The 23,186-nt window shown below is 45.8% G+C and overlaps 1 protein-coding gene across 5 annotated transcripts in view; it reads right to left on the bottom strand.

Moving 5' to 3' along the window:
• Positions 1 to 23,186, bottom strand: part of ptprea (protein tyrosine phosphatase receptor type Ea) — a 60,687-nt gene that overhangs the window by 2,429 nt on the left and 35,072 nt on the right. For 2 of the 5 annotated variants that reach the window (XM_048233152.1, XM_048233151.1), the window contains 19 exons: positions 13,820 to 13,897; positions 12,925 to 13,021; positions 12,206 to 12,279; positions 10,977 to 11,027; positions 9,838 to 9,974; positions 8,798 to 8,888; positions 7,168 to 7,244; positions 7,000 to 7,036; positions 6,805 to 6,902; positions 5,722 to 5,841; positions 4,545 to 4,708; positions 3,237 to 3,372; positions 2,756 to 2,905; positions 2,406 to 2,499; positions 2,177 to 2,253; positions 1,750 to 1,884; positions 1,324 to 1,449; positions 873 to 1,024; positions 127 to 262 (listed from right to left, as the gene is read on the bottom strand). In XM_048233152.1, the coding sequence (XP_048089109.1) occupies positions 127 to 262; positions 873 to 1,024; positions 1,324 to 1,449; positions 1,750 to 1,884; positions 2,177 to 2,253; positions 2,406 to 2,499; positions 2,756 to 2,905; positions 3,237 to 3,372; positions 4,545 to 4,708; positions 5,722 to 5,841; positions 6,805 to 6,902; positions 7,000 to 7,036; positions 7,168 to 7,244; positions 8,798 to 8,888; positions 9,838 to 9,974; positions 10,977 to 11,027; positions 12,206 to 12,279; positions 12,925 to 13,021; positions 13,820 to 13,892 (2,025 nt within the window). In that variant the 5' untranslated portion in view covers positions 13,893 to 13,897. Of the gene's footprint in view, positions 1 to 126; positions 263 to 872; positions 1,025 to 1,323; positions 1,450 to 1,749; positions 1,885 to 2,176; positions 2,254 to 2,405; positions 2,500 to 2,755; positions 2,906 to 3,236; positions 3,373 to 4,544; positions 4,709 to 5,721; positions 5,842 to 6,804; positions 6,903 to 6,999; positions 7,037 to 7,167; positions 7,245 to 8,797; positions 8,889 to 9,837; positions 9,975 to 10,976; positions 11,028 to 12,205; positions 12,280 to 12,453; positions 12,736 to 12,924; positions 13,022 to 13,819; positions 13,898 to 23,186 lie in introns of those variants that run through there. The other 3 variants (XM_048233153.1, XM_048233154.1, XM_048233155.1) reach the window with 3 other exon arrangements.

Here is a 23,186-nt window from a genome sequence, read left to right as displayed (position 1 = left end):
ATCACAGCTCTGATACAGTATGATCATGATGATGGTCAAATGTGTTATAGTCATGCAGCGTATGTCCACCTGAGAGGATGGCTGTGCGTATCACACTTGATAAAGGGGTCAGAGAAGGGCACTTACCACTGTCTGCACCATGTGCGGCCTCTGCATGCGTAAACTCTTCACAGTTTGGAACACGTCCAGCAGGCCCTCAGCCTTGACCCGCTCCAGGATATTACTCAAAGCAATGAACGTACCTGTCCGGCCGGCCCCGGCACTGCAACACATCACACACACGCACGCACACACGCACACACACACACACACACACACACACACACACACATACATTATTTATGATGACTAAATATCGCTAGATGTCTCTTCTGTGAATAAGAAGTATGATAATGATGCATGTCAAAATGTTTTATAATATCAATAAACACATCCACACTACTTTATGTATGTAACCAGTTGCACATTTGATGCACTTTTGCTCTGTATCAGTGACATGTAATGACATATTTAACATAATTTAACATTACAGCAATGTTGACTCAAGGTTGACAAAAGGATGGGACTTATATCTTTAGTATTGCTACTATATTGCCAAGATGAAAGCCCCTGTGGAGCTCATAACAAGGTGGCAGATCAAATCTGTCTAGAGCAGTGTACAATTTCTGACCTGATGTGTCCTGTTGTAATGAGCTGGTCATACATGTCAATATAAAAATGACATATACTCCATGCCTGTTCTAAATCATTTAGAACAATCATGCATGAAACATGCATCAAACACTGTAGGAAAAAAAACCCAAATGTGTGTTGTAGACCAGACAGTGAGATAGAGACACTCAGAGAGAGAGAGATGGTGCTATAGTATGTACCTGCAATGGACAGCAATGGGATGGTTCCCTGACTGCTGCTGCTGCTTCTGCACGGCAGCGATGATGTCGATCATCCCTCGGCCCTCCGCTGGGATGCCAATCTCTGGCCAGCCATGAAAATGAAAGTGCCGCACCAGCCTCGACTGTTTCTCCTAGAGACCACCATGCGCGCGCGCACACACACACACACACACACACACACACACACACACACACACACACACACACACACACACACACACACAGACACACACAGACACAGACATATCATGTATCATGGCAAAAGCATAAAAATATCCATAAAGAAGATACATTGATTTCCACTGGCTTTGGGCATTGTTGGAGCCAGTAGACTTGCACATACTGCACCCACTGAAGGACTCATTTATGAATCCACATGAGTTCCACCTGCAACGCGGGGGAGAGAAGCGAAGACGAAGTGAGGGCCCACCTGGCCATATGTGAGTACCAGATCCCGCAGGCTGAAAGTGTCACACAGAGTGTCCCCTTTAATCTCCACGGTGTAGTCCCCATATGTCACCGAGTCCTCAGGGGGCCAGTACTGGAAACACTTATCCTGGAGACCAAGCAAACAGCCCACTGAATTAGACCTGCACACTTCTCCAAAAGCACACCTGTACACCAACACACACTCCAAAGTGGATATTTCTGGAGTGAGGTCTGTATTTACACCTTGGCATGTTTGGACATGAGTGCGTGTGTGTGAGTGTGTGTGTGTGTGTGTGTGTGTGTGTGTGTGTGTGTGTGTGTGTGTGTGTGTGTGTGTGTGTGTGTGTGTGTGTGTGTGTGTGTGTGTGTGTGTGTGTGTATGTGTGTGTGTGCGCGCGCGCGCGCGTGTGTGTGTGTGTTTGGGTACCTGCTCCCTCTCCTGTAACTCTGTCAGCATGACTATGGAGTGACACTTCCACTCCCACACCATCCTCCAGAAGTCTTCCACTGTGTGAGATAAGGGACCCTGTGTGGCGATGAAGTAGTCCTTCTGCCTGTAGCCCTGCAGAGCAGCAGAACAGCATAGCACAATCCTCAGCACACACACTCACACCACAACACATATGCAATCACACATGTACACACACGCACAAATATGCGCATGCAGGCGTGTACACATGCAGAGCAGCAGATCAGCATAGCACAATCCTCAGCACACACACTCAGACCACAACACATACGCAATCACACATGTACACACACTCACAAATATGTGCATGCAGGCGTGTACACACACAGAGACACATCGCAACATTTTTAAAGGTCAAAATGGAGACTTGAGCATGAGCACTTACATCAATAAAAGAGGCGTTGACATAATCAGTGAATTCCTGACCTCTCCTCATTGACAGAATAACTCTGTTAAAATCATCTGAAATGCAAACACAAAAATAAAGTTTTTATCAGAACATAGACTTTTAAAGTTTTTAATTTGTAGTCCTATCTCATGTCTGTGTGAGTCTCTTGTAGAGAAATCTGAGTGACACATTTGATGCAATCCCTCCACTATGGAGTGTTCCTTACAGGGGATGATCTGAAGCACTCTGTTTTTCTTCATATTCGCCGGCAGGTTCCCTGCTCTCATATTCTCCTTCATAATCCGCATGTTGGTGAGTTTCTGAAGAAGAGTAGAGGGGAAATGAGATTATTTCAATCTCTGGCAAGACATGCTCATGATCCCATAACAAAAGTTCCAATGTTTATACAGTATTATGCTAGTGTGGGCATACACTGTTTATAGAGAAAAGTAGGTACCGGTACTATCAGTCACATTTGCAGAGGCATTTAACAAAATATACATGGTCTGTTGTTACTGTGCATGTTACTGTGGTGCAACCAAGGATTGTCTGAACCAATCAGGCACCAGGACCTACTTTGAACTCCTCCTCCAGTCCTACCCTGTCACCAGTTGTCAGGGTGTTGTGCAGTTTGTGCAAGTGCCCCTCTAACGAGGACACGTCCAGTTCCGTGTCCCCATAGAGGTAGTACTCCAGCAGAGCCTGGTATATGAACGAGTACTGCATCTGTTTGGGACCAATACAGAGGGCGAAGTTAGAGCAGGGGCCAGCGGTGGTCAGATCTCCAGCTATGCCCACTGTCAACTAATCAGAGCTGGACAACCTGGGTTCAGAAAGTCCGACCAGATATTTATTCAACCATTCCCTAAAGCACTAAAGCAGCTGATCATAATTAGCACAACTGTCCAGACAGATAGATCAGGGATTAGTAGTGATATCACCCCTGTTAAGTGCTCAGGCAGAAGTAATACACTGGGGGACTTTTACTTTCTGAAGCTGGGGTTTTCCATCTCGACAGCTAACTTAATAAAAAATAAATTGCTGTTGCAATACTTACGTCTGTTTGAACAAGTTGGGATCGCTGGTCTCGTATCTTGGACACAAACCCGAAGACATCGATCTTCGGCTCTGCGTACATCAGGTCAATCATGGCATCAATCACAATGAAGGTGCCTGTTCGGCCCACCCCAGCACTACAAACAGGAAGGCAAAGGAAATGGGTTCCAGAAATACAGTCAGGACATGACGATGTAAAACTGAGAAAGTACAGTCTTGTACTGAATGAGTAAGGCTATCCTGTTGAAATGTATATTTAAGTATTACAAAGGTGTAAGTTTCAAGAGAATAAGTTGTGATAACAGGTCCCCTGCATAACACATCGCTGCATAAAAGGTGAAGCTAATGGAAATTCCATGAGCTAGAGATGACTTGCAATCAAGCCACAATGACTACAGTATATGTATTGTACAAAATGAAAACGCACTAAAAGGTTTGTGCATGGAGTCAATTAAATAGTGGTTATTTTGTCAGATTATATACATGTGAGCCAATTTAATATAGTCAGCAAGACTTCACTCAATATGACACACTGTGGAATATTACAGAAAAAATATACTTTTCAGTGGAATAATGTATGTATGCAATGTTGAACTATGACCACAAGAGGGAGCTGTCTCACAAGGGCAACCTACTGAAACGTTGCTGAATGGTTCCATTCACGGCTGTGTGTGTTGCTTTCAGCACTATGAGATTGTTTGAAAGGGACAGGTCAGCAGGGCAATACTATGTGTCCTAATGATGGCGAAACACTGCCATCTGTGTGTCAGGGGTTGTCTGCTCGAAAGCCTAGAACTCCATTGAACTTTGTCATGGTGACCTGCATATTTGTGCTCTCCAAGGCTTCATGAATACTGGGGCAGAGTCATATCATAATGCAAATCATACAAACTGCCTCCCATTAGTGGCATTCCATAGACACAATGCACAAAGTCCTCCAATGAGAGCTTGCACTGCTAGTCACAACTCAATGGACAACAGATGACGGGCAGCAGCTAAATGATTCTCAGACGGACAGTCTCTCAGTCTCGCACCGAGTCTCTGGTGCACTCTAGCATGGTAGTGTGTCTGCTGTGTGGTCTGTTAGAAAGTAAACAGTCTTTCAGAAAGTAAACGATCAATCACTATCTGTTGGATCTGGCCTGTGCACTCCCACTAAATCACACCTGATGTGACTATGAGCTTCTGTCCTGTATCATTTCTGGCACAGGAAATCACCTCCACTGCACAGTTTCAGTGCACGGGTGGTGATATCCTGTGCCGGAGATTTTGTGGTGGTTCTGAGTGGTTACGTTGTAGCCTGTCCTACCTGCAGTGGACCACGATGGGCCCGGCGTAGGACGGGTTGACCTGCTTAACCTTCTTCAGGAACTTGAGCATGCCGATGGGGGAGAAGGGCACTCCAAAGTCAGGCCAGCTGGTGAAGTGCATCTGGGTCACCAACCTGGGAGTTTTGGTCCCGTCGCTAGCCTGCTGCAGAAGACAAGAGACAAGAGAGTCAGTCTCTGGACACCCCCCTCACACACACACACACACACACACACACACACACTTCACCCATATCACACCTGGTTTGTTCCTTCACACTTATTCTCTCTCTCTCCCTCTCTCTCTCTCCCTCTTTCTCTCTCCCTCTCTCATACACACACAAACACCCACACCCATGTTCACAAAGGAATAGAAACCCAGCGGTTTCACACTTTCATGATCACAGACACATGCACACTCTCTCTCTCTCCCACACACACACAAACGTACACACACACACACACACACACACACACACACACACACACACACACACACACACACACACACACACAGACACACAGAAAGAAAAAACCCAGTGGCTACTGTCTGGCCCTCAGGGTTTGGCTTTGAAAGCAGTGAGTTATTGCTAATGTGGGTGCTTAGGGTGGGCCTCGGTTGCATTTCATGTGCTTATTCCAGCTCTTGTTCTCACCACCACGCATCAAGGGCCAGCAGGACCCCAGAGCAGAGGGGGAGCTTTGATGTTGCCAAGTGGGAATATCAAACCTGACACAGCTCATAGAAAAATCTGTGAATTGTGAAAGTAAAACAATGTTCCTCACTGTTCCCATGTCTTTTATGTACATAATCCAATTGTGTTTTGCAATGCTGAAACATGGATGCTTTAAAGCAACAATTTGCCACTTTTTGCTGTATGATTTTATCTGGCAAGTAGTTTTGGTATAATCTTCAAATGATTTTTGATTCCATATGTGAAGGACAGATAAACACATGTGTCGTTAGATACCACCAAGCATTCAGCATATGCACCATGCAGTTCTGTGTTCACAGAACATTGCTGATTTTATCACCAAAAGACACCAGTTAGCATCTTAGCAAGGTTACAGTATGTATGCCTTTTAGGTGGCTAGCATGCTAGTTTTAGACCAAAGTTTTGTAGTGCTGCTTTGAATACAGAATGGACAGCATGGGATTTCCAAAACAGTTCTACTTACATATTGCACACAGAACTTGCGTATGGTATAGTCCACCAGGACTGTGAAGTCTTCCACAGCCACACGGACATTCCCGTACGTCCAGCAACCTTGGTCAGGCCAGTACTGGTAACATTTATCCTGGGGAAACAGCAACTCCAAGTTCATATACAGTAAACTCATCCAACAAGGGTTATATTAAGCAGTATTGTGTATAACAGTATGTGCCACCAACACATTAACGTCTCAAACTATTCCCTCTAACTCATTAAAAGTTAACCTGATTCAGAGCACTGCACTGGAGAGCAGGACATGACACAGGGAGTGAGACATTATGTGACAGAGGGGGAAAGATCAACTAAGTAAGGGGAAGAACTATAAAGACAGACAGACAGAGAGAGAGAGAGAGAGAGAGAGAGAGAAAGAGAGAGAGAGAGAGAGAGAGAGAGAGAGAGAGAGAGAGAGAGAGAGAGCAGTTAGCGTTAGCAGTGATAGCACACATGGGTTTGCTAAAGGTGACTTTTAAGACACTGCACCACAAATCAGACGGCTTAATCTGGCCCGCCAGTCAATCAGAATTACACTGTCTGCCAGAGAGACAGGGATAAAACCACTTAATGAGAGTTTGCTGACTAATTACGATAAAGCCTTCCAGGGCTTTATTAAGCGTTATTCAATCATTGATTCTGGGGGCACACAAAGCCTGATTTTAATCTCCCTCCCCATTCTGTTCTTATTGATTTCTCCTTCTACCCTGTAAAGCTGCCCGGGACATCACACACACACACACACACACACACACACACACACACACACACACACACACACACACACACACACACACACACACAAAGGCATGGGGGTGAGAACCCACATGGAACCTTTGTTGCTGAGACGAGATGACCTTTGGGCCTGGAGGAGAGATTGAAAGTGAGACACCTAATGGGCCTGACATTGGCTTTTGTAGGGGACGGCGGGACAGAGCAGGCGGGGCAGCCCACAGTGACAGGGTCAGGGCGCTGTGACCCTGCTGACCACAGCAGCCACCTAAAGCAACGCTGAGTGAGAGGCTGTGTGCCGACAACTGTGAGAATAGCGCCTCACCTCTTTCCGCTCTTTCAGATTGGTGAGCATGACGATGGTGGACGACTTCTGCTCCCAGATCATCCTCCAGAAGTCCGCCACTGTGTCCTGTTTTGGGCCTGAGGGAAAAGGAGAGTCACTCGGCTGTCTGCATAACACACCACAGTGTTAAAAAGCCACAACAGATTCAATTGAATCGTCTAACACTGAGTTTACCTTGTGCTGCGATGAATTTGTTCTTGTCTTTGTAGCCCTGTAGAGGGAGGAATAACAAGATTCAGTGCTAGCCTATTAAAGGTCAGTGGGACAGAGAGCTCTTTCAGAGGGGAGATGAGCAGCGCATACAAGTGCTCTGCATCGCTTATCAGTGGCAAACACACTTACGTCAATATACGAGGCATTCACATAGTCTGAGCAGGGATCTCCATCCTGTACGCTGAGCACAACCCTTGAATGATCATCTGAAACATGGGGGAAAGGACTGTTTTATACACTGACAAAAGAAGAGGCAATGGTTCATTATGATTTACAAAAATGGCGACCTTGGCTGGCTGGGTACCGGTTTATTCACAATCCAGTCAGTCATTAAAGCACACCTGTCTTGTGTGAGTGTTTATATGGTGGTTCAACAGTGGTTCAACAGCTTCATGTGACTGTTAAAGACCTGCCAACTTTGAAGACATTTTTTAAGTAGCATCTCGAGCTGAGAAAAAAAAAATCCTCACGCCGGCCTTCACTCAAAAACAGACATAGCCATACACACAGGATACAGTTTGGATAGTGACTTCTCTTTAATGTTATAATATTAATAATGTTGGATAATGTTGGATCTAAATGTAATCCAATGTGTTCCTGAAAGTGCAAACTGAATCTTTTACAGTAGCTCTATAATGTTGACAATCTGTTTTAGAGCCTTATAATCCTGACCTATGAAAAACACATAGGCCTATGTTAATAGGGACTGATATGGATATGTGAATGTAAATTCACAATCGCACTCAGTGGAGATTTCAGTTTCGCAATACGGCAGCTGGGGGAACGCGAATTTGCGAGTCAACACTTGTTAAGCTCACCTCATCAAGACTTTCATTTAACCCACTGTTGGCTGAAGAAAAAATAGCATAAAGGGAGGCCATTATACTTTGCCTGTCATTCTCACTCATCACTTTCTCTCTGTATCTCACCCTCACATGAAATAGTTTTGTGGGAGATTCTAATCAGCGTGCTCCAAGAAGCTTTCCGAAGAAGTTGGATGTCTGCCTGTTTTTGCGTTGTTTTTAGTAAAAAATCGTACCGGCGTAATTTGATGTGGAAATGTGTGGTTGCTACGCAAAATGCGTACAGGTTGGCAGGTCTGCTGTTATCAGCAATGCTATGACATTTTCATTTTACATGTGCTGACAGTTTTTTTCACATGCCATTAGCTTCCATGAAAGCTGTCAGGAAAACTGATGAATATAAACGATTACTGTCATAATTGTCATTTGCTAAAATACGGCACAAACATTATATGTTGATGAGATAGATATACAGGGATCAAGTAAGTATTGCCCTTGCTCTCTCAGTTCCTCAGTGCGACTTCAGACAAAATCAGGATTCTGACAGGTCTGTGACCGGGTTCGAGAAATCCCCCATTGTCTATATTAGGCTAACTTCCACATGACAGATTTTAAGGACTATGTTTTATGAATACTGTATAGAAGAGGAATTGAGACTGTGAAAGAAGAAGTCCACTGATATGAGTGGGGGAAGAGCTGCTGAGAGCAACTGTCAGACCACACGAATAGCACAAAGTCATCACTGTCTAAAGGTGCATCTTAAACAGTGGCACTCAACCTGAAGTCAAGACCAGACTTAAGCTTCCTGTCAAGTGAGCCATTACTCATGCACAGAGAGACACAGACACGGGCCTTCAGCGGAAAGGCTAGCCTATGAGACTGTGCAGCCACACAAATCACTAGTGTTATTATGGCAGCTCCAACTGCAGAACAGAGATCAGAGGGCCACCACTCACATGGTAGGATGTTGGGGTATCTGTTCTTTTCCTTGTTGTCTTCCTTGTTGGCCTCCACACACGTCCCCTGGGTGTAACCTCCCGGCAATGACTAAACCAAAACACACACACACACACACAGATCAGCATGTCAGCAAAAACAGCAACACAGTTTGGAATGAGTGCTACTAAGAAGTTTGCTCTCAAGACGTGTTCCTTCACACAACAGTATGTCTGGCAGCCATAGGAATGAGGGGAGAAAAACAGACAGGAAGAATGCGGTGAATGTGACGTGGACAGCACTTTGTTGGCCGGCATGTATGGCGCTTTGTTGCGTCTCTATAGCCACTTCCCCTCCCCGGGACGCAAACAGGACTCCATTAGGACCGGTCAGCATAAACATCCTTTCCCACAAAGCCTCACATTTTGGGCCGCGTTATTTAATAGAGCGAGGTCCTGATTCACAGGCCTGTGGACGATCTGAGCTGGCACAGACTCCTGCTGATTCACACGGCCCCGGACAGGAGAGGAGAGGAGCCATGGGGAATTACGCCCATGAGTCAGGAACGGCAAGCCACACACACACACACACACACACACACACACACACACACACACACACACACACACACACACACACACACACACACACACACACACACACACACACTCAAGATCCTCATTTATGCCCGTCTCAGCTATCAGACAGTGAGGGATGGCAAGTTCTCACTGAATCCAACAAGTGTTTTTCTGTGCCATTGAAAATACATTAGCTGTGCACTCATAATGCCATGCCATTCCAGCTGTATCACTGGAAGCTTGACTGGCTAGAGGCAGAATATTTATTAGCAGAACAATTGCAGCAATCAGACAATGATGTTAGCCAAGCTGAATTTCTAGTCCAAGACACAAACACAATCACTGCCAATATTAAATCTCGTTATAGAAAATGATCATGGGTGCATTATGGATACAATAGGACTAGACACAATATGAATAGTTATGGATACAGCAGTGCTGACATAGTGATAATGTACAGCAGACATAATGATTAGACCTACGTTAAACTCTTCTCTGAAAAGTTTTCCATCGTCGGCGGAGCGTAGTCTGAACTCCTCCTCCAGGTGTTCTACAGGGATGGGGAAGTAGGTCTTGGAAGTGGACGGTGACTGTGGGAGCAGGACCACTGTCTGTTGCTCTGCAGGGCATTCAAACCAGACAGTCACACACAGCAATTCACATAATCATCCATTACACTGCTAAATTAATGATAGAGTACTCCTTGCCATTTTGGGCCCTATTTTAGCGACCTGAAACGCCTGGTCAGAGGTGTTTTGGACGTACCATCCTTTAAACCAATGGGAAATGACATCTGTCATTCCCATTGAGAGCCAGCAGCGCAACATTAAACAGTGCGTCGGTATTTTGACAGTCAGCGAAAACATAGCCTGAAAAAAAGAAACTTGCCCGAATAATGTTCGTATGAAAAAAAAACTCCTAAGACTTGTTGTCTGAGACTCGTGTCTCAGACTGAGTGGCGTAATGTTTTTAATGGGTGTGAGAATTTTTGGATCAAGTGCCTGACCACATCAATTTTTTTGATTGACACACACATGGGCACATTGTTCAATGGAAGTGGAGTGCGTGGCGAACTGACTTCACTGACTTCGGTGTATGGTATGAATAAGACATGCATCGCGCTTGGCGCCACATTGACTAAGATATGGCATTGAGTCTCATTGTTACAATCAGGTCAGTCATTTTCACTAAATCATGTAATCTACTGTAGATCAGTGGTTACTTAAACCTTAGGGATTTGGTAAGATGAATCAGAGCTACATGTCTATAGTTCACTACTTTACTGGTGATGCTAGTACTACACACAAACAATTTCCATTGTGATCTGGAACAAATGAAACAGGAACAAAGTTGAGTTATGATGAGTCACAATCACTGTCATCATCATCATCATAATCTTCATCACCATCTTCTACTCATCACCAAACGTGTGTTAGAGAGACAGAGCTCAAACCCAATGCAGCCAATAGCCAACCAACACTGAGCCAGCCCCAAGTCCACAGCAGTTTGGTTAGAATTCCACACACAAAGTCAAAGTCAAAGTCAAAGTCACACACACCACTAGACAGAGCTGAGTTAGTACCACTAGTTCCCCTCATAAGGCTTACACTAGAACATATACCTGACAGTGTCTGCAACTCAGTTGCCTGGTCTCCCAGCTCTTTACCTTGATCTACAACATACCCAAATACACAGATACATACATCAACACATACACACAAACATCTGCACAAATCTACACACACACACACACACACACTCACACACGTACAAACACACCCTCAACATTGTCATAATAAACAGATGATAATAATAATAATATTTACATAAAACTGATTTTGATTGTGTTAAGAAGTAAAGCACCACTGCAGAAGTCACAGAAGAAAGAAACTAAAAACAAGCGCATGTTAGCGATCCTAAGCCCAACATGTTTAACTAAGGACACACTGTTCTTTTTGCTCTCTCCTGTAGCAGCCTGAGTAGCAGAAAAATAATTGGTGTGCCTTCCTTGAAATGCACAAAAGTCATGGCCCTTTTTGGCACTTTCCATCTTGATAAGATTATATAACTATATGTTCCCTGCAGCAGTAAATCTTCCTGCTAAAAGTCAGCGGAACTGACCCAGAACGACTCAATCAATCAGCAGCTCCTAATGACTTCAAACACTCTCTGGGTCTCTCCCATGTCTGGGCGTGTGGTGCACTTTTCCGTGGCCACAAAGTAAACAATATCCCTGGAAGATTACTATCAGGGATCACGGAGACGGAGAACATGAATCCGCCATGCTCAGGATTAAACAGCTCCAGTGCAGCACAGAGCTGAGCGTTCACATGCAGGGTACACTGAAAAAGTTGACCACATTTATTTACCGTGAGTGTTCCTTCTCACGAATGAGTATTCATCTTGTCCACAACTACACATGCTATTCTATTTGGCTCTTCTGCTGGACTTCTTCTTTACATTAACCTGACTTGATACAGTTGCCCATCCCAGAGACGGGAGGCACAATGCTAACAAATGGTTATTACACGTTATCACATTATGTTGATTAAATAAGGAACAAGATAAATGTATATGTTATGTTGACAGCTGTGTCTAAGTGTTGCCTCAGTTCAAGTTATACTGTGGCATTGCATGCTATAAAATAAATATCATTCCTATATTTAGCATGTAGCTCACATTTTGTTCACACATATTCTTTCATACAGGAAGTCAAAGATGACACCTCAAACAAACATACTGGTTGACAGATGCACAGATAAAGGTGCTTCAGTGTGACTGTAACTGTCTATAACTAACTATGTAAAGTAAGTTAGAAAATGCAGAAAACATATTAGAGAGTTAACTGACCTTGTTCTTCCAAAATGCCATTTGGCATCTTCTTGTCGACAGTTGTGACCACCGCCTTCCTGTGGTGTCTTACCCTGGCAGGTAGCACAGCACAAACAACAGAACACACAGTAAGAGGAAGACAGGCAGACATTATGACAGACAAATCAACTTCACTGCTCCTAGCACTATTACGACCAAAAAACTATAGCTTCAACTTCAAAAATAAACTTCTGATCACACATATTACTTTTGAAAGTCCACCTTACCATCGCAAAGAGAAGCTGTTCTTTCTCATCAGAGGAGAAGGTTTACTGAGAACTCTGCTCACACCACTAACCGGAGGACAATAAGCTGAGACAGTCACTCGTTCTGCCCCTCTGTCTTTCTGACTAACTCTCTCTCTTTCTCTCACCGTCTCACTGTCAATCTCGTGCTCTGGCGCTCTGTGTCAGCTTTCAGTTTCAGCTATGTGGGAGCATGACTATAGACTGTGGCTGTTTCTTCGTGTACGGATGTGTCTGTGTGCATGTGTGTGTGTGTGTGTGTGCGTGCGTGTGAGTATGTGTAAGTTCCTGGCCCCCGCCCGCCCTATGAGCAATGTGACGTAACCTCTAGCCCCCCTCCACCTCCCCCTGTGTGGAGTGAACTCCAACCCACCCCCCAACCCCCCCACAAACACCCCCACACCCCACACCCCCCTCCTCCCACCTCTCCCCCTCCCCTGACTCATGGACTACCTGAGGAAGTACCAGGCCAGCAGCACGATGATGACCAGCAGCAGCGAGAGCACCAGCACGGTGGGAAGGACGTGGGGGGCGCTGAGCGGGGAGTTGCCTGGAGGAAGAGGGAGGGAGAGGGAGAGGGAGAGAGAGAGGGAGAGAGAGAGGGAGAGGGAGAGAGAGGGAGGGAGAGGGAGAGGGAGAGAGAGGGAGAGAAGGGTGAGGCGGACGCTGCTGCGGCTCAGCTCAGCTCAGAGGGGAAACAAAAGAACAGGAAGTGGAGCTGCACACAGAGAGCAGCAGCAGTTCACAGCGGCTGACTGGAAGCAATGTCTCGCCCTACCGGTGGTGCTGTAAGTGTGAGTTGGAGTGTTCGTGCTCTTTCTCTCTATGTGTGTGTGTGTGTGTGTGTGTGTGTGTGTGTGTGTGTGTGTGTGTATGTGTGTTTGTGTAATCAGGTTTGTGATACAGGTTTGTGTGTGGACGTGTCCGCATTTTGGGAGAGATTCAACCAGGCCTCTTATTACACAGGCTGGGGAGACTCACTGCAAACGTAGCTGTGTTTTGTCTGCTGACAAGCTGCTGAATCGCTAATAACTGGTTCCATGAAAACTAAAACCGACACACAGCATTTCTGGTTACCAATAAACAGCACCTAGAAGTGCAGAAATTACAGTTGAATATAATCCTCATTGGCTCCAATGTCACATTTTAATTATATGTAGTTGGGGGTATTGACTACTGTCTGTAAAGCAAGCCACAGTCTAGTTCCCTTATGCAACACTGCTTTAATAAATCAATACTGGAGCCAGGCCCTGCCACACACACATACTCTGCTACTGTGAACATTTTACAGACAAGCATGCAATATTATATTTTACAGACAAGCAGGCAATATTATATGCACTCTTACCATCTGTTCCATTTGTAGTCGATGAGATGTTGTTTGGTATTGTTGATGCTACTAAAAACAGAACTGGGACCATTGTGACTGCAGAGAAAAAAGGAAACATAAATGTTTAAGATCAGAGATATTTGTATTTTTAATATAATAATTGATACATTTTGTCTTCATATAAACATATATCAACAAGAGGAAGTAAACACATGTTTACTTTGTCCCAAAAATACAGGCCTGAGAAGGCAGACCAAGATGCTTGCACATTAAATTTCCACTAGGGGGCAGCCACATCCTACACTAGGAATTTGAAACCACCCTTGCTGTTGCCTGGGCAGCACAGTGAAGCCATGTGGGTGTAGACCTGTATTCCTGTCCAGCATTCTTGCTCAAGGTAAAATTATATAATTTTTTTTTGTAGTATAAATACATTTCATTTTCATTGGCAGTTTATTTGGTGGCCATTTTTAGATTTTGCAAAGTAAAACTGATCTACATTGATGCAATAAACAATACACACAACAACCCCCACACACACACACACACACACACCCAGCACCCCCCAGCACACACACACACACAGAGACACACATAAACAATGTAATAGACATACTCATTGCATTGTGACTGCTAGGCCACTCAAAGTCCAAACTGACCTTTCTGTTATGTTTCTGATTACACAAAAGAAAGCAGCGTTCAAGCTTCACCAATCACCACTGAACTATACACGTGTGTACTTATGTACGGACAAGGAGGACTACTAAGAGTACATAGGAGGACTACTCCTTACTATTTCACATTACTGAGTCTTACTTCAAAGCTACTAATCCTTCACCAAACTGTGCTATCAGATCTGAACATGTGGCATCATTCATTCATGAGTCCAGGCCATGCTGCTAGGCCGTCAGCTGAGAGCAGGCCGCTCCACTGTGTGATGCCCTTGCATGAGCTCAATCCATGCGCAGCTAGGCGTGGTGTTAAAAATGCATTAACATGTCATTAACCCAACACAAGCCACATGTTTTCCACCGGAGCCTGAAGCCTGAAGCCTCTCAGTCTGAAACCATCTCATCTGGATGCCTCGATCTGATTAAAATTCAAACTCATGAAAGGATGTGAGCTAAAGCTGCTTACCTACTATGCCTGCTGTTGGCACCATTTAAGCCTGTCAGACGCCTCCCCTCTGCATTAAGCATATTGTCTGATTTGACACATCTACAGTACATAGTTCTCGCCTATACAGTACATAACCTCACTTCCTCCTCCACTTCAGTGAGGGAGAGAGGTAGCCAGAAGCGGGTTAATGCCCTGTTGAGGGAGTGGTCTGCTGGCTGATCAGCCTGGCCACTGGGTGTCACTGGAGCAGACAGAGGAGCTCAGGTCAGAGAGTGCTCATCCCTATCCGGCCATCAGCGGTCTGTGCCTCTAGAATTCTTGTGGACTTTTCTGAGCTTCTTTTGTAGTGTGTTTGAGGGAAGTTATTGTAGCCCTTCATGAAATCCAGACTCCTCAGTAAATAAACACTACCAAACAGGATATGACCATGAAAGGCCTGCATACCCAAATCTTTAAGACTTTAAGTTTCACTTTTTCATTATATTCTTTTATACAGTGACAAACACCTCAGTCAGTCAATGTTTACTGCGTGTGTGTGTGGGCAAACTCAGTACGTAAGCCAGCTGCACTCCTCTGGTGACACAGAATCCAATTGAGGAGACCAACCACTGGAAACATTAGATTATTGTGGCCATTATAAACATTAAGTGACCGTTTAAAATGTACAATAACGCTAAAAATAGTCATGTTTTTTTTGTTCATTTTTGTTTTTTGTTTCATTTTTGATTTTAAGGTCATGATTCGATTCGATTTTTGATCGGTTTTAATTATACATTTTTACTATTAATGTAATTCTCATGTTGTTATTTCCAGTTCTGTTTTGGGAGGCTTTCATTTTGAAACCGCTTTTTGATTTTGAAACCGTTCCTACCACGAGCTAGGCAACTAAACAGAACAGACAACTAGACATGAACATAGAGAAATTAAATAACACAGAATGATCATTTGACTGTTATAGCACACGCCTAAGAGACACAAGGTTAGTGTTCACTGAATATTGCATTGTTAGTGTGCGTTTTATGCCTTAAAGTAATTTTGGACTCTAGAACTTGAACACCTGCAAAGTTGAGGCTAGCCTTAATGTTAACTGGTGTGAATGAATGAACCAGTACCAGTCATTTCAGGGCAACAAGAGGGGGTTCTAGTTAGGCTGGTCTTTTTTTTAAATAGTTGACATGCCGCACATCAACATCCGTGTGTTTTTTCCCCCCTCTTGGCATGTATGCTGATCGTGACATCGGTGGTGTGGCTGCATTGTCGATTCTACTTTTGAATTTGAAGTTCGAGATCGGGGTCATTTTTTTTTTTTTGTATATTTTTTGCGCTTTTATGCCTTTAATTAGACAAGACAGTGGAAAATGGCAGGAAGTGAGTGGGAGAGAGAGTCGGGGTGGGATCCGGAGATCGGGGTCATTTTGCTGATTTTCGACTTAAAACCGCAATTATGACAACCCTAGTAAACAGGAGCGGACAAGTATCAAGATCTAGAAAAAGTGAGGTCACCCAGCACTCAAAACCATATGATCATGCCTTACTGTCAGTACAGTACCCACTTCCTGACCAATACAGTTTTAGACTCACTTATGAACCTAAAAACAATCATCGAGATCTTTCATTTCTGCTTCTAGTGTTGCAGTTGCATTTAATATGTGTCGCAAGTACCTAAGCAATCCATTCAGTGTAGGCTATAGGTGTTGCATCTGGCTATGGGTGTTGCATCTGGCACTCCCAGATGATGTGCAATTCCTCCTTTTCATGCTTGACAGATAGAAATCATGAAAGATGTGTTAATTATTTTCCCACGGGAATTCACAATGCAAGCATCTCCCTTTCATCCCAGCAGCCTCTCTTGCAGTCATTAATAGATCCCTATCTGATACACACCCCCACCCCCACATACACACACACACACACACACACACACACACACACACACTCATTAATGGATTGCCACCAGATACATCCCGCACCCTATCCCTCCAACTCAACCGACCAGAGAGGATGCTGGGAGAATGCGAATGAGGAGGGGAGAAGAGTCCCCTCCCCCACCCTCCCAGCCTCAGCCCTTCCTGCTTACGCAGTCCCAGTCACGGCTCTGCTGTCACATGTCTGAGCGAGGACACTTAAGTATTGCGGGCGACATCAGGGCCGGCCGTGCGTGACGCAGGGACATGACGGCCGCTGGCCGTGGGAGAACAAACACATGGGTGGACACAGATGGACATGCCGACATGTTTAGAGCCTGGACGCATGCAATCACAGGACTCGTGTTGAGAGAAAGGCCCCTAAGGGTCGCTTACAGGCACATTCGCGACCGTTTCTAGAATTGGGGGGATGTGTGTGTGTGTGTGCATGGGGGGGGGGGGGGTTGAAGGGGGAAGCTGTACAATCAGCACCCAAGGCTCAGCCCCGAGGCACTACAACTCCCAGAATTCCGTGTTCTCCCTACAGCAGCCCTAAGGGATGAGCTCCTCTAGGCTTTGTGGTCTGGTGCGGTCTGCTCTTCCGCTCAGGGGATCGTCCGCACTACAGACCACATCCTCACACTATCCTACACACACTCCTCAATCCCACGGTCTCACAGTCCACCACACTTCTTCCTGCCTCTCAGTCTCAGTAGTTTTTAATCACGCCATCTTTCTTGTTTGTGTTTTTCCAAGCGAGTCATTCCAGGTGGTGGTTCTCAATTCATACCCAAATCACCTTATGTCCTCTCTCCAGGGAATCAGAGTTGTCAGCGGCTCATCAGGAAGTCCTCATGTGTCATCTCTCTGTCACAACATGGGAATCCGCCCCCAGATTGGTACACTAACAGACTGTGTCACTTCTCATATTCCCCATCACACATGCACAGGCCTATGGTCCTTAAGCAAACATCCAGGCTCCACGCCCCCTCCATTCGTCGTCTAGCCCTCCTCTGGACACGCCACCCCTCCCTTTCCCACCCCTCTCCGTGTGCTTGTCATCTCTGCAAAATAGGTCACAGGATGTGCCTGCAGAGTCCGTCCATTTCCGTCCACTGAAAAGACATTTGTGCGTCGCCTCGGGTGGCACATTGTCTGTGGCGGTGCCACTCTCGCCTGGCGCGTCCCGGGCTGCTCCGGCGCAGTCGGAGAGAGAGCCACCAGAGCCTCCAGGTCGCGTGTCCTGAATGGAACGAGGGGAGTTGAGCACAGGACACATCTGACCACCAGCGGCAGGGGAAAGACACTAAGCAAACACTCTCCTCTGTCTCCACTGCTGTTCTCAGATCAGTTGTCACTGACTAACAGAAGGCTGTGATTCAGTAGCCACTATGACCAATTTAATGATTGATGCCTATTAGCCTATTAGTTCGACTGGATTATCAATGGACTACAAATGAGATCAATTAGATGTAGCAGAGAATTCAGTGCAACAGATCCATGCTGAACTGAAGGCAGTCTAAAAGGAACTGAAATACCAAGAAGAATGATGTGTGTAAACAAGAATTAGAAGTTGATGAGACAGCCATGAAGAAAGCTTGCCATAATGATAAGGCACTGCCACCACAATTGCCACTGATTACAACCCCAAGCAGTTAAAGACCTGTTTACTGAAGTTCACGAGAGCAGGCTAGCAAAACAAGATGCATCATTCATCCTTGGCAGACACTGATGTCGGGTTGCAAAAGTTTGAGAGGAGCTTTCAATACTGAACACACTGATAGGTTTGTAAAATATCCAAAACTTAGTGAACACGTATCACAGCTGTTCTATGTCATGCTGTAACACATCTATTCTGTGCAACTTGTTCAAACCTCATGTTGTATGGAGGAGTCGATGCAGCCTATCAGTATTTAGCTATGACAGTGACAGTACAGTCTGCAAATAGTCTTCTCTGTCAAGTTGAACCCACAATTTGGCATTACTACGCTTCAGAGAAAGCTAAAAAAAGAGACAGAGAAAACTGTTTCAGGCGAGAGCGGAAAGCAGCACAATCTCTTAATGACTCATGCTAAACCTAGCCCTCAGCACTCTCATGGCTATAATGCTACACAACCAAGTGACACAGTTCCTCTACCTGCTCTTTTACATTCACCAACAATTCATGCGATTACAAAAGTGACAGAACTTCTTCTCACATTCACCTTTGAGGAGAACACTTAAACATCTGAAGACATGACAGTTCAATTAACACATGGAACCACACAATCTAATGCACAGAGGCGTGCATCGTGTGGTTGCTAATATGTCCTACATTACTGGATTATATCCGTGCAACTCTCTATATCTGTCAAGAAATGTGTGACCACAGCAAATACAACCCTTGCAGACCCTCAGTCATTAGCGAGATGCCAGCGCACGGTGGACCACTCTATTGCAGTCTCTTGCAGTGTGCAGAGTTGGGGACCTCCTTCCCTTGTCAGGCTGCTCTCTCTCTCTCTCTGGCGGCCAGCTCTGCTATTAACACCCTCCCTGCTTCTGCGATCTGCCTTTTTATGCGCCACGCGTTAATTAGCGACTCCCTCAGCGAGAACAAGCATGTTGTGAGTTAAAAGATGACACATTTGCAGAGGGAAAGTGGGACGGCTTTCGCAGCGTGGCATTATCTGGAGTGTGGTGGTGTGTGACTGTGTTGTGCTTGCATAGAGACGGGCACACACACACACACACACACACACACACACACACACACACACACACACACACACACACACACACACACACACACACACACACACACACACACTGCAGTTAGACCACCAGAGAATAGATCATCCCATCAAAAACAGATAAGCAGAGTTCACTTGGTGCAGAATTTGATTAATGTTTACTCTTGTCTTTCTTTCCATGTGGCCACCGCTTGACCTCCGTGCTCTTTGGCTTCTGCAGGATGACAGGGCAGCCCAAAGCCCACAGGTTTACTGGGCTATTTACTCAAATACCTGTGAGAAGGCTGTAAAACACACGGCACTCTGAGAGGGAGGCTAAAGCAGGCCTACCCACACAGAGCCAGCCAGTAACTGGAGCAGGATATCGCAACCCAGTTCTTTCTCTCTCACCCTCTCTCTCTCTCCCCCTCTCTCCTCTCCCTGTCTCTTTCTATCTCTCCCTCTCTTCTCTCCCTCTCTCTCTCTCTCTCTCTCTCTCTCTCTCTCTCTCCCTGGCTCCTGTCCTCCCTCTCCCACACACCTCCTCTGTCCTTCGTTCTCTTGCCTCTCCTCTGGTTTTAGGTGACTTGTTCTTATTCTCGGTGCTCTGTCTCGTTACAGTGCCCAAGGGGGGGGGTTCTATTTAAAGGCGTGCAGGTGGCCCTCCATGGCCGCCTCAAACGGGTGGAGCCGAAGCACCTCCATCTGCTCGCCGGCTTGAGCGCATCTCCCCGCACGCTGACCTATTTGTGGGGAAGGTGGCCAGGCTTCATGGTTTTTTTTTTCTTTTTTCGATGCAGTGCCGATCACACCAAATTAAATTAGAGGGACGCAGGGACGCGCTCCCGCCCTGCCCCGTCCCCAACCGGCTCTCTGGGGCTGATGGGATTTCATATCGGCCACCGTCGAATTAATGTATCCGTGCTGCCACATCTCTCAGGGACAAACACATGGACATGCATGCCATTAGCATAGATTAATCTCTCCCTCTCTCACGGCACCTCCCAAGAGCAGCGGCTAGCTCTCCCTCCCCTTCCTTATCACACTGCAGCTGGAGCTCGGAGTACGGCTACAAGATTTTACACAACTGAAGGTTACCTGAGAAGAGAAAAGGAAAATTGCAAGGGAAGGGAAACATACATTATACACACACACACACACACACACACACACACACACGCACGCAAAGCACAGGACTGTCTGCCAGCGTCAACGTAGAGCCTCACTGAGCATTTCCATGGCAACCTGTGGACTGACAGCCCATGCTCTCTCGTTATGGAGCGAGTCAGACGGAAGGAGTCCTCAGAGGACGGAAGGAGTCCTCTGACCCTTCCACTGACCCAGCCAGTGCAGACAGTGGAAACGCCGTCTCAAGCCCCTGCAGCTGTGCGAGATGTCAAACCTCGCTGTACTTCATTGGAGAGACAGTCCATAAATTGCTGTTTTTTCTCTTTCTCTCAATCTCTCTCTTCTCCCCTCTCTCTCTCTCTCTCTCTCTCTCTCTCTCTCTCTCTCTCTCTCTCTCTCTCTCCTCTGTCTCCCAGGACCACAGGTGCTGTGTTGTAAGAAAAAAAAAAAAAGGGGTCTGAGAACTAACCTGCTTTAGACGGACCAAATTAAATCTTGTTTCTCATTTCTTGTTGCTGTTGTGAAAGGAATTTCATTTGAGCTGGCGTAAGCCTCCCAACAGAGACAGAAGGTCAATACAGACGCTTCATTACTCCCAGCGTTCCCCACAGTCTCCCTGTTGACATGGTGACCAATATTTATTTTTAGAGCCATTATGAACGTTACAATCTGCCTTTGCTCTCAGCACGTGGAACCAAATGCCTTCATTTTGCTTCAAAGCATAAGATACACAGAAAAAAGATTGATCTTGAGAGATTGAGACAGATTGAGACAGAACGCTCATAATTCACATCTTCCACCACAGCGGAGGAGCAGTGGAAAGCTGTCCACCAGTGTTCACTCCTCTCCCTGCTGTTTCTAGCACTTTGTTAGCACTGCAGTGGGGGCAGAGGTCAGCTGAACTGTGCAGAGCGGGCACACTGGACACCTCAGCCACGTCCGCCGGCCATTAATCAGCTCCTCCCTCGGAGCACAACTCCGCCGCTGTCGCCTCCATGGAGACGACCTTGGGCCACGGCGGCCTGGCCAGACCCAGCAGATTTACACACAGCATCCATCCCCTCCCGCTGGGCAAGGGGAGCATCTCCCTGGGTGAGCACAGGCATGGATGAAAGGCATGCTGGGGACTGTCCAGACTGTCCATGCCCCAGACGTGACAAAGCCTTTTGTCTATCAGAGGCCCCACGGTAACTACACCATGGATAAGAGGTAGCGCAAAAGGGAATGAGACTTCAGATGGTAGAAAAGCTGAAATATGGCCCCCTATTGTGTAATACAAAGAGCTTGCACTTGCAACAGATAGTGTTTGAGAAAATAGTGACATTGTGACATTTGAGAAGACCACATAATAACATGGTCATAATGAGTTGCTACTGGCAAAAATAACTGAACAGTGTGTGCAATGACAGACAGGGATCAAGCGCCAGACAAAATAACAACGATATAACCAACGCTAGACAGCCTCCCACAACCTTCAGCATAATGCCATGAATTGTGTATCTGCTATAGCAGTGGTATCTGACATATACAGTAAGAGATGTTGCATATGCCATATTCACAGTCATATGCTAGCAACCAAGCAAGCTATAATGTGGTGAACCTATGCTACTGTTGAGTGAACGGAAGCGTAGCCTAAACCTTCCTTTGGGTTAAGAATTCATTAGCGAATTGTCTCTCCCCTGCTCTGACCCATATGCTGTGTTCTGTGAGAACAGCTAGCTCCAGAGTTTTCAGTGATTTGGCAAAAAGGGGAGAAATGAGAGATTAGTTGAGCTGTTAATCCCTCGCAGGAGGAAAAAAAAACCCAAAACACAGCGGCAGCGGCAGAGAACATGATCACATTTGCAGCCGCCGCCATACATGAGAGCGGCAGCGGGAAATGGGAGCACTCCTGGCTGCTGTTTACTACATGTGGAATCCACTGTCACATTCTTGTGACGCAGGGAAACAGTCTGTAATTAGTGGGTAAATATTTTATCAAATCTGCATCTTACACAAACTGACAGCCTGCTGGAGCTGATCCTCACATTCGGCTTGAGCGTGTGTATGTGTATGCCTGTCGGTGAACGTGTGTGTGTGTGTGTGTGTGTGTGTGTGTGTGTGTGTGTGTGTGTGTGTGTGTGTGACTTTAAAGACTATGTGATTCTAAGTGCTTTCTACAGAGTATCAAATGAACATGAACTGTAAGCATAAATATATCCAATATATCCTTGTGTGTTTGTTTATATGCCTATGTGTGTGTGTGTGTGTGTGTGTGTGTGTGTGTGTGTGTGTGTGTGTGTGTGTGTGTGTGTGTGTGTGTGTGTGTGTGTGTGTGTACATGTGTTTTAATCAGTTATCTTTTAGGAGGGTCTCTGGTTCCAAATCTGCCCTGATCCACAGATTTGCATGCTTGCACGCAGCTTTATGCTAAACCACAGAGACACAGCACACTTTCACCACACAACATCCCATCCTCTGAACACCCCACCACACTTCACCTACAGCCACAGTGCCATGTTCCAGCAGTCTAGCAGCACACACACA

The sequence above is a fragment of the Alosa alosa genome, chromosome 22 (genome assembly GCF_017589495.1).
Source record: "Alosa alosa isolate M-15738 ecotype Scorff River chromosome 22, AALO_Geno_1.1, whole genome shotgun sequence".
Taxonomy (NCBI): Eukaryota; Metazoa; Chordata; class Actinopteri; order Clupeiformes; family Clupeidae; genus Alosa; species Alosa alosa.
The sequence above is the reverse complement of the archived record's forward strand: the minus strand, read 5'-3'. Positions and strand labels throughout refer to the sequence as shown.